Raw genomic sequence first — 10965 nt, 5'->3', positions numbered from 1 at the left:
CTTCCTGCCTTCCACTGGAGAGGTGAAATTCCCTCCCATCTGAAAGTTAAACATCCTGCCAGCATTTTTGCGGAGGTCACGGTTTCTTATTCAGCTCCAACTGCACTAGAGTTTCGCTCCCTTTTCTCAGTGTCTTTCTCTTCCCCACCTGCCTCAGCTCCCGCCTCACCTGGCTTCCGCTGTGATTGTTGTAATATTCTCTTAGTCACTAGGTCATATGGGAAATGCAGTGACTACCTCACACTTTCCCTTCTTGCTGGGAAACTTCTCTGAGCGTATTTTCACGTCTGGTTCTCGCGCGGTGCCCACCGAGGCCCTGGACACCTGAGAATAAACATCCACTTTGCTTCTCAGTGACAGTTTAGCAGGACACATGATTCAAGGCCGTGAGATTCAAATTTCGACATCTCCTCTTCAACGTTTTGAAATCAACATCACCATCTTCTCGCTTTCAGCGTTCCTGCCGTGGAGTCAGATGTCACTCTTGACTCCTGTTTATTTTTTCTGGGATTGTAGCGTTTCTCCTCGCCACTACTATTCTTTAAGTTCTTTGGACGAGGGCTTTTTTATTTTGTTTTATTTGCACTTTGAGTGCTTTCCATCTGAGACCATCCAGCTTTGGACCTGAGAACTTGCTGCTTTGTGTCAATGGGTTTTACCTGCTTTTTCTAGGACTTCAGACACACGGGTGTTAACACTTCCCTTGCCCATTTCTACCGATCTTTCCTTTGTATCTTCTCTCTCTCAGCCTCCATGCTGCCTCCTGCGAGTGTCCTGAGCTGGAGAACCCACTATTCAGCCTGATTCCTGCCACCCTCCCTCCGACTGCAGCGCCCACACGCTCCCGCTCAGTCCTGCCCCTGGTCCTTCTTGGCCTCTGCTTCTTCCCGCATCACGTTACCACCACCATCCCCAACCCCTTCCAGGTGTGGATTATATTCATGTATCTCAGAGTCTTGACACGGTGGCCCATTAATTCGGTTTCCTCTGCTACTGGCTGTTCACTAGTTGTCTAAGGGGACAGGGCTTTCTAGAACCCACCCTATTTTGCCCATGAGATCCTTCGCCCTTAGAGGCATCAGCTACCTGGGCTGGTGCTGGAGGGGAGGGGGAGGGGCTACAGCCCAGACCTAGGTGTCCAGCGTGACAATCTGGGTCCAGCCCTCTCCACTGGCTCTACCCTGAAGATAGGGCCAGGGTAGGAGTAGGGAGGCACCCAGGCTGCCCCCAACAGCACCCCTTCCCTCCTCCCCTCGGGGCCATGCTTCCCCCACGCAGGCTCTGGGACTCAGCGCTTCCTCGGTCTCGGGGCACCACGCCCCTCTAGAGCACCGGGAACCGGGATAAACCCCGACTTTGCTTGTGTGGCTCCCCTGTCCCCAGAGGGGCACAGGGGCCAAACGGGCCTCTCCGGCCAGGCGCATTCATGGCGGCAGCCCCAGGAGGCCACCCTGCGGGCCCCACACGAAGCAGTGAACACACAGGCCTTGAGGAAGTGGCTGCTCCTTTCTTAACTTACTGGGTTTCACATGGTACCGAAGCACCCACCCAGAGGCCCCTCAGGGTCCCGCAGTCCCGAGTCAGGGCTTCCCGGGCTGGGCAGGAGGCGGGCAGCCCTCCAGCGCCCAGGGGTGCAGTGGGCATGTCTGGCTGCCCATAAATACCTTTCCATAAATACGGCCCAGCTGTTTCCAGGTAAACAGGCCGAGCTGCAGCAGTCCCCGGGCCTAGCACCAGAAGAACCTGCTCCGAGGGCAGGGGCCCCACGCCCGCACCTGCACCCACACCCGCCCGCAGTCCCGCCCCAGGGCGCCGGCTGGGGGCTTCCTCCACACTGTGGCCCCGCGCCGGTGCCCCGGTGCTGCAGAGCGCGGCCGGGCAGGGCCTCCCTCCTCGTGGCCAGACGATCCTTGCAGCTGCACGACTGTCGGAGACAAGGGTGGGGCAGGAGTCCCGGCCCCCGGCGTCCCTCCTCAGTGGTCACCAAGGCCCCTGGGTCCTCTCAGCGGCCCCTGGGAGACAGGCCTCGGCGGGCGCTGCCCCTGAGCTACTGCTTCTCTGCGCTGCTGCTGCTGAGCCGGGGGCGGTGGGAGGCTGACTGTGAAGCCACTGAAGGGGCAGGAGACGAGCAGGTCACCCCGGGGCAGGTGCAGACTCTCCACGTTTTCAGAGCTCTGGGCTCAGGACTCCCCTCCTGTCCTTCCAGCCCCAGCCCGACAGAGGCGGGCAGCCCAGCCGCTCCTCCCCAGCTGCCCCCGACGCCTCATTTCTGCGGTCCAGATTCTGGAACGCCCGCCACCCAGTGGGGCCCAGATCACACGCAAGTGCCCGATTCTCACCCCTCCTCTGGCCTCAGTCTGCTGGTAACGAACATGCGATGCCACCAAATGCCACCCTCCTGGCAAAGTGGGGATGCCCCCGGCCCCCTTACCTGGGCCCAGGGCTGTGGATGGGGTCTCGGGGAACTGGGAGGGCCCACCTGAAGGCAGACAGACACACTACTGCCCCACCCTTTGGTGGGCAACAGAAACGGGGCAGCGAGGCCTGCAGGGACCCCCACTCCCACCCTGCAGGGCCTCTCCCCACCTCACTCCTACGCAAATGATGGGGCCCTCCCGCTCCCCAAAGGCAAGTCCCCAGCCCTGCCTGCTGGAAGAGGGGCCGGGAGGTGGGACTTCAGGCTGGATGAGGAGGGACTAAGTAAGGTCCACTCCAGGACGGAGGGCAGCGAGGCCCTGCCTGTCCTCCTCCCCAGCAGGGCTCTGCTCAAGCAGACGGGGCCTCAGGCAGGTGAACCCCCAGCTCCTGACCCTCGCTGAAGGTCAAGGCCGCCCAGGACGCCTGCGGCGCAGTACCATACCTCACCACCAGGTGCCGCCATGGACAGCGTTCATCCCAGCACCAGCCCCCCAGGTTCTGCCTCCACCTGCCCCACCCCACCCCTCTGCAGGAGGTGGGATCCCTCCCCTAAAGGTGCTTAAGAGTTTGTGGCCAGGGCTGCCTCGACGAGGCTCAAAAAGATGCACACACAATATGAAGACCATGTCTGGGGTCCCCAAGCCAAGGAGCCCAGACTGGAATCCCCGCTCACAGCCTGGCTCCCCCTTCACCCCGTCTCAGGGCCTGCCCGGCACAGGCCCCAAGCCAGCCTCTGGTCTCGCTTGGCAGACACGACCTCTTGGTGCTGCCTCTTCCCAGGAGCAGGCTGGGCCTGGGGGAGGTGACCAGGACACCAGAGGAGCACAGCTGGCCGGAGGGGCAGGGCACCCCGAGCTCTGCCTGCAGACAGCACATTCCCCCAGAGGCTTAGGGGGCTGAGAGGCCACGGTGCCATCACGGCACCTTCCCCGCCCCTGCCCGTGGGTGCAAACAGGAACACGAATGCACTGGAGCACAGGCATGCCGTGAAGCACATGTGCGCGTGGGAGCACACACAGGCACTGGCACGCACACACTGGGACACACGCAGGTGCTAGCGTGCACAGACGGGAGCACACGCCTGTGCTACTGTACACACATGCGCGGGCGCACCGTCGTGCCCTGGTTCACACACACACAGGGCGAGGAAGGGGTGGGGCGGTGGGCTGTGTCTGCGCCCACCCACGCTGGATCACCCAGCCCTGCCCGTGGGGTCTCCGCCCTCTGCAGTTTGAGCCCACCCCAGCCGCTGTCTGGGCCTGGAGTCAGCAGGGCACTGCCGGCTGGCCCACGGCCGAGTCCGGCCCCATGGTCCAAGGGCTGGAAGGTTCACACTTAGCCCGTCAGAGGCCTGCAGATAGCACGGGCGCCGCGCTGGGGTGGTGACCTTTGGCCCAGCCAGCAGAGTCGTCCCTCTCTCCCCCGAGCCTGACTCACCCTGCTGGCACATGGGCCCCACGTAGCCGTCCACGCAGTGGCACTGCCCACTGACAGCGTCGCAGTCAGCCCCACCCCCGCAGGAGCAGCGCAAGGCACAGCCTGGCCCGAAGAAGCCGCTTCTGCAGCCTGAGGGCACAAGACACAGGAGAGACGGGCCTGAGTGCCACTCCCGTCTGCCTGCAGCAGGGACCCCAGGCTTCGGGCCGCCCCGTGGGGGATGTGCGGGAGCAAGGACCTCGGGCCTCAGCTTCCCTGTCCTGCAGGAGCTCTCACGTGGGAAAGCGCAGGGCACCAGGCACCGGCCCAGGATCACTGCCCCGCCTTCCCGCCCAGCCCCCGGCTGGCAAAGGGGAGCTGGCGGTCAGGGATGCTCCCTCCAGGGCGAGACGGCCAAGAGCCACGAGGACGTGTGTGGAGCCCCCAGGGCCGGCGCCTCCTCCCGGGCACGTCTGGGAGGCTGGCACGTTTCCTTCCCACCTAACTGGGCCCACGCCCAAGGGAGAGGCTAACCGGGGACTCAGGTGGGGACCAGAGGGAGGGACTGGCCTTGACAACCCGAGCAGGAGCTCCGTGCTGGGGCCCCTGCAGAGGGAGGGGTTGGGCACGGTACCCAGGCCACACGTGGCACAGGTGGGGCTCCTTCAACACGGTCAACAACACTGACAGAGACCCGCGCCCATGCCCCCCACCAAGCGGGATCCCAGACTCACCCAGGTCACAGGTGGCCCCCATGAGCCCCGGGGGGCATAGGCAGTGGCCGGTGATGGGGTCGCAGGGCACCCCATCCTCGCAGTCACACTGCTGGTTGCAGCCTTCTCCAAATGAGCCCGACTCACACCCTGGTGGGGGCAGTGGGCTTAGCATCACCTGTCCCGTACCCAGGGGCGAGGGGCCGCATGGAGAACGTGGGCGCACGGACCACTCACCCTTCTCGCAGAACTGGCCACGGAAGCCGGCAGGGCAGAGGCACCTGCCACTGACGGGGTCGCAGGGGGCGCCGTGCTGACACTCGCACGTTCCCCGGCAGCCAGCCCCGTGGAAGCCAGCGGGACAGGCTGAGGGAGACCCGGGTTGGAGCTCCTGACTCAGTTTGCCCAGAGTGAGCAAAGGACTGGGTCAGGGGCCCAGCTCCCCCGTCCTCCCACCCAGGCCCGGCCCTGAGCCGGGACTTCTGGCCCGGGAGCCCCACCGAAGCTGGGGTCAGGCCTCATCTCATCGGGCCCCCGCGGGGAGTGACACGGAAGGCGGAGGAGCGGATGCCGGGACAGGGGCCGACCCCACGACTCACGGTGCTCGCAGGCCTGGCCGTAGAAGCCGGGGCCGCAGTGGCAGGCGCCCGACGAGGGCTCACAGGTGCCGTGGTTGCGGCAGGAGCATTCCAGGCGGCAGGCGGCACCGTAGCGCCCAGCGGGGCAGGCTGGGGAGGGGGCCGGCGTGTCAGCCTCCTGCCACGGGAGAGCAGGGGGCGCGGGGCTGGCCCCTGGGCACTAGCCTGATCCGCGGGAGCCCGGCAGCCTCGCCCGGCCCTACGGCAACCCGCGGCCCCCACAAACGCCCTCGAGCTATGGCCCCCCTCGGGAGCCTAGGGCCCCCCACCCTGCCACCACCACACCGGGCACGGCCTCGCTCCCCTGCAGGTACCACCCCTGCAGCTCACACGGCGATGTGGCCCCCAGGCCGCCCCGGACAGACACTCACCCAGCTCGCAGTGCAGCCCGGTCCAGCCCAGGCCACAGGAGCAGCTGCCGCTGGCGGCGTGGCACAGGCCCCCGTTCCTGCAGGAGCACATGTGCTCACAGTTCACACCAAACCGGTTCTGGGGGCAACCTGGGGACAGTCGGGCACTGCTCAGAGCTCTGGCCCAGGGACGCAACCCCCAGATCCGACAGGCATTCAACAAACACTCCCCGGGCCCCTCAGAACCAGTCCCTGCCCCCCGGGCACACACGCGCCCGGAAACAACACCAACCACATCCTGCCCGTTCATCCATCCTCCACAGATGCCGGGCCTGATCGGCGCTGAGGATAACACAGGACGAGAGGGACCAGGGCCCGCCAGGGGCTGTGAGTGCCTGCCCGGCTGGCGGCAGGGGGTTAGGGAAGTCTTCCTGGAGGTGGTAGCAGAGAGGAGGCTGGGCAACCCTGCACTCCAGGTGGCCCCTGTTCACACGCTGATTGACCCATGGCTACCGTCCTTCCCTGCGGGCCTAGGGGAGTGTGACCGGCCCCTTGACGAGGACCAGAGGGCGGCAGGGGGCTCAGACCTACCAGGGTGCAGGGCCAGGCCAAGCAGGGCCTTGAGGACCGTGCATGCCATCGTAAGCATGAGCCCCACCACAGTCCCCAGGGACTGCCCCAGCTCCCCACCATGGGCTGGGCTCCAGGCCTCCCTCTCTGTGGGGTCCCTGGCCACTGGGCCCAGTAGAAAGGCCAGAGGGACCCCAACCCAAGAGGACATCAGCCAGAAGTCTGCCTCCGTCCTCAGACGAAACAGCCGCCTGACCCCTCCTGCTGGGGGGGGGCTCTGGGTCAGAACGGGTTCATCCCCCACTGGTCACAGGGAACTGGACAGGTCACTTGATGGCCTGAGCCTTGGAGTCACAGGTCAAGACAAGGCGTGGGATGCTATCGGATGACCCAATGAGCCGAGTGGACACTGCTGTCAACACAAGCTAGACCCTCACTTATCCTCAGGGCACTTGGGGGATTAATGGTGGGGACCCAGTTCTCCGCCAGTGACCCCAGGGCTTCACCCCATCACCCTCCCCGCAAGGCTGAGGGAGTGATACCCATGAAGTATCCCAGGCAGCAGGGGCAGCAGGCTCTCACCGTGCTCACAGTGGACGCCAGTCCTCCCGGGGGGGCAGGAGCAGGTGCCGGTCACGGGGTCACAAGCCGCCCCCTGCCCACAACTGCACACGTGGGCACAGTGGGGGCCAAAGCGGCCGTGTGGACAGGCTGCCAGGAGGAAATGGGAGGGTGGCCGCTCCAGGCAGGATCCCCCCTCTCTCTGCCGTGTCAGCCCGGGACAGGGCGGGATGGGCCAGGGAAGGCGGGGTGGGGAGACTCCCTTGTCTGCCCAGATGCGGCGGGGCTGCCTGCTGACACGCCCCCTGCCTGCTGGCTCTGCTGAGGGCCGGCCTGCGCTGCGTTTCGCGTGACTCACGGCGGCCCCCGCCCACCCTGCCAGCCCAACCAGGATTCCAGATGATTGGAAAGGCCCCACCTGGCTCAGGGAAAGGCCATTCTCTCGGCAGCAGGCCCAGCTGGCCTCTGCACGGCCCCTGGTGGACATGGGCTGAGCCGGGGGCACAGCACACGGCCAGGCAGAGCTGGCCGGCAGGGATGCTTTGGTCACACGGAACCCCCAGCTTAGCCCAGTCTGCGGCCAGGCCCCGGGGGGCGGGCCCACGAAGGGGGTGGTCAGGGGCTGTCCTCCCCGCAGGCTGGCTAACCCTAACCACCGAGGCACAGGGAGGAGCTGCCCCTGCCCTCACCCTGGCCACTCACCGAGGCTGCAGTCCGTTCCGAGGAACCCAGATGGGCAGTGGCAGGCCCCTGTGGCCGCGTCACAGGAGCCCCCGTTGAGACACCCACACGGCTGCTCACAGCCGGGCCCGAACCGCCCGGGCGGGCACCCTGCAGGGGGAGGGGCCAGCTGCCAGGGGCCAGGGGGGGCTCGCAAAGCCCCCGACCTCCCACGTCATCCTTCCCGAGGGCCCAGCGGGCAGCACGGGCACATTCACGTTGCTGGCAGCCGGCACCGTGGTAGCCAGCGGCACACACGCAGGCCCCCGAGGCAGGGTGGCAGGCCTGGTCCTCGCCGGGACACTGACACTTCTGCCCACAGTTCTCCCCAAAGGCACCGGGCGGGCAGGCTGGGGTGAGGAGGCAGGAGGTCAGTGCCGGCCCTGCCTGGAGTGGGCATCCTCCCGGGAGTCGCCTCCCGGAGCCCCTCCTGGGGGCAGAGGTTTGGGGCCCAGCACAGGGGCACACGTGGCCTGAGCCACCCACTGCCCAAGGGCCCGCCCAGGTTGGTCACCTACCCTGCTCACAGCCGGGCCCAGTGAAGCCTGGGGGACAGTGACACTCTCCGGTGATGTGGTGACAGGCAACGCCGGGTGGGCACTGGCAGCGCTGGGCACAGGCCTCTCCAAACCAGCCGGGCGGGCAGGCTGCAGGGAGGCATGGGCCCAGAGGGGTCATCGTGTGAAGGGCCCAGCCCCACCCGGAGCACCAGCGGAGCTGGGGGCTCGCCATTATCACACCGCAAGCCCCCAATCCCGGCGGGCAGAGGCACGCCCCGGTGACGTGGTGGCAGGCGGCCCCCCGCCGGCAGGCACAGTTCTCCTCTCACAGAGAACCTGAAGGCGCCCTTAGGACAGGCTGCAGGGAAAGAGGCGGGCGGGCTGCTCGGGGCGGCTCCCTGGACAGAGGCGGGGAGGCCCCGGGAGCTCAGCCCACAGCCCTACCCCCTACCTGTCCGTTGCCCACCCTGGGGAGGCCTCCACACCCTGGCGTGAGCCAAGGCCACACCGGAGGAGCCCTAACCCGCCCCACTCACGGCTCTGGCACTCATCCCCGGTCCAGCCGGCCGGGCAGCGGCAGTGGCCTGTGTGCCGGTCACAGAGGCCGCCGTGGAGGCACCCGCAGACGTGCTGGCAGCTGGCTCCGGAGAACCCCGGGGGACACTCTGCAGAGGCTGGGGCAGGGGAGGGGACCGGTGAGGGTCCAGCCCCTGGGGCCCAGGACACCCCCACCCGCCCCTGCTTCCCGCACCCAGAGCCTCGGATCCCGTGTCCTTGGGAAGGAGGGGTGCCCAGTGGGCTGGTGACACTGCAGGCCACACCCCAGGACCCTGACCCCCAACTCCAGTCAGCCACAGGGGGAGGGGGCTGCACCGAGGCACACCGGGGCGCTGGCCCTGGGTTCCAGACCACAGGGTCCCTCCTTCCTCCTCCGCCCGCCTGCCCGGCGCTCACCTTTCTCACAGGCCAGCCCAGCCCAGCCCTCGGGGCAGGTGCAGTGGCCTGAGACAGGGTCACAGGTGCCCCGGTTCTGGCAGAGGCAGGAATGCTGGCAGTCCTTGCCGTAGAGGCCTGCAGGGCAGGCTGCGGACGGAGAGAGAAGTGACCTGCAGCATCCCCGCCAGCCAGGCCGGGGGCCTGAACCCTCAGAGGGCCAGCCCATTGGACCTGCAGGCCCGCCCCAAAGGGCAGGGACCTAGGGCTGCCTCTAGGATGACCTGCTCCAGGGCTCCCCGGGCCCAGCTGCCCAGCCTCCGGGGGCTCAGGGCTGAAGGGTGTGGGCCTAAGCCCTCCTCCCCTGCCCCGGTGCCCCATGGCGGGGGCACGGCCCCCGCCCTCCCTGCCCTCCATTCCCAGTGAGCTGTGTGTCCACCTCGTGCCCGACACGGTGTGACCTTGCACGGCCCAGGGAGGGGCAAGCACGTTGCCTGACCCCAGACTCCTGGGCAGGGCTTACCCTGTAGGCAGGTGGGCCCCGTCCAGCCAGGGCCACAGCGACACTGCCCGTGGACAGGATCACAGGAGGCCCCATTAAAGCAGGAGCAGGCCTGGCTGCAGTTGTGGCCGTACGTGTGGGCTGGGCAGGCTGCGGGAGAGAGGGGCGGTCAGGGGCCGGAGGGACGGACCCCGGGAGGGGCTGCAGCAGATGGCCCCGGGCTGCTGTGGTCCATCTGCCCCTCCCTCTGGCCTGGGCACCAGTCAGGGTGGCTACAGATAAGGACTGAGCCTAACCCTGACGGGCAGCACCCAGGGCTGATGGGGGTCTCACGCACTCTGGGCACAGCGGGGACCCCGGCGGCCAGGAGGGCAGAGGCAGGAGCCGTTTACGGCGTCGCAGGGCACCCCGGTGCTGCAGTCACAGGCGTGGTGGCAGTCCACTCCGAAGAAGCCGGCAGGGCAGGCTGCAGGCAGGGGGCGGTGATGGGAGATGGCCAGGGGTCATGGGTCCCCACCCACACGCCCGGCCACCCCGGCCTGCACCCTGGCTCACCGCGCTCACAGAAGGTTCCCCTCCAGCCGGCCGGGCAGGTGCAGGCCCCACTGACATGGTCACAGGCTGCCCCGTGCTCACACTGGCACTGCCGCCCACAGCCCGGCCCGAAGTAGCCCTGGGGACACCCTGAGACACCAGACCATCAGCTGGGGGGACGGTGCGCCTGACCTAATCCTCCCCAGGCCTCAACCACCACCGGGCCAGGGCCTGGGACTGTGGGGCAGGAGAAGCCCCTCCATACCCAAGGCCTCTGTACCTGTCCCCCAGGTAGGAACCGAGCCCCGAGCCCTGGGGAGGAGGGAGCCCCAGGCCCACTCAGACCCGCCAACCCGGCCAGGGCAAGGCCCTCATTCCTTAGCAGACACCTTCCTCCCCTCCTCCAGGTGCCAGGTGTCCTGTGGGGCGCAACCGGCCCCACCTCTCCCTGCTGCGCCAGGTGGGCCTTCTGTTGGGCCCAGGCAGGTGGGAGGGTGGAGCCTGGCCCAGGCTGGGGAGGGATGGGGGTGGGCTCAGGCAAGGAGACTCCCTGTTTGCCCAGGGACAGGAAGGCAGGACTAGGTCCCCGACACTCGGGTATGTGCACACGCGCGTGTGCGTGCGCGTGTGCGGGCGGGGCCGGGACTCACGCTGCTCGCACCACAGGCCCACATAGCCGGCCTCACACAGACACAGGCCGCTGATGGCGTCGCAGCTCCCGTGGCCTGCGCTGCAGTTGCAGGGGTGGCTGCAGTCGGGCCCCCAGTGGCTGCTGTCACAGGCTGCAACAGGGGCCGGGTCACCCTGTGCAGGTGACCACAGCCACGATGGGGTCCAGGGCCCTCCCCGGGGCCGGGGCGGAGGCTTCCCCGGGGCAGGGCAGGGACGCTTGCACACCAGGCCGCCGACCTCTCTGGCAGCTGAGGCCGGTCCACCCCGGGGCGCAGCTGCAGCGGCCAGTCACCGGGTGGCAGAGCCCGTCGTTGATGCAGGAGCATCGCATCTGGCAGCTGGGCCCAAACCAGCCTGCTGGGCAAGCTGCAGGGAGGGCAGGGTGAGTGCACTGGGGACACGGGACACTGGGGCAGGGGGACACGGGTACGGGACACA

The 10965-nt window shown here is 67.3% G+C and overlaps 1 protein-coding gene across 3 annotated transcripts in view; it reads right to left on the bottom strand.

Annotated features, from left to right (window-relative positions):
* Nucleotides 1-1492: 1492 nt before the first annotated feature.
* Nucleotides 1493-10965, bottom strand: part of MEGF6 (multiple EGF like domains 6) — a 101472-nt gene continuing 91999 nt past the window's right edge. The window contains exons 20-36 of one of the 3 annotated variants that reach the window (XM_024760338.1): nt 10765-10893; nt 10506-10637; nt 9877-10005; nt 9659-9787; nt 9343-9471; nt 8841-8969; nt 8423-8560; nt 7905-8033; nt 7369-7497; nt 6688-6816; nt 5557-5685; nt 5147-5275; nt 4785-4913; nt 4569-4697; nt 3856-3984; nt 2432-2479; nt 1493-2109 (exon numbers count right to left, since the gene is read on the bottom strand). In XM_024760338.1, coding sequence (XP_024616106.1) covers nt 2048-2109; nt 2432-2479; nt 3856-3984; nt 4569-4697; nt 4785-4913; nt 5147-5275; nt 5557-5685; nt 6688-6816; nt 7369-7497; nt 7905-8033; nt 8423-8560; nt 8841-8969; nt 9343-9471; nt 9659-9787; nt 9877-10005; nt 10506-10637; nt 10765-10893 — 2057 coding nt within the window. In that variant the 3' untranslated portion in view covers nt 1493-2047. Of the gene's footprint in view, nt 2110-2431; nt 2480-3855; nt 3985-4568; nt 4698-4784; nt 4914-5146; nt 5304-5556; nt 5686-6687; nt 6817-7368; nt 7498-7904; nt 8034-8422; nt 8561-8840; nt 8970-9342; nt 9472-9658; nt 9788-9876; nt 10006-10505; nt 10638-10764; nt 10894-10965 lie in introns of those variants that run through there. The other 2 variants (XM_024760339.1, XM_024760340.1) reach the window with 2 other exon arrangements.

The sequence above is a fragment of the Neophocaena asiaeorientalis genome, unplaced genomic scaffold (genome assembly GCF_003031525.2).
Source record: "Neophocaena asiaeorientalis asiaeorientalis breed wild unplaced genomic scaffold, Neophocaena_asiaeorientalis_V1.1 scaffold489, whole genome shotgun sequence".
In the NCBI taxonomy this organism is placed as follows: Eukaryota; Metazoa; Chordata; class Mammalia; order Artiodactyla; family Phocoenidae; genus Neophocaena; species Neophocaena asiaeorientalis.
Note: the sequence above shows the minus strand (reverse complement) of the source record. Positions and strands in the feature narration are given on the sequence as shown.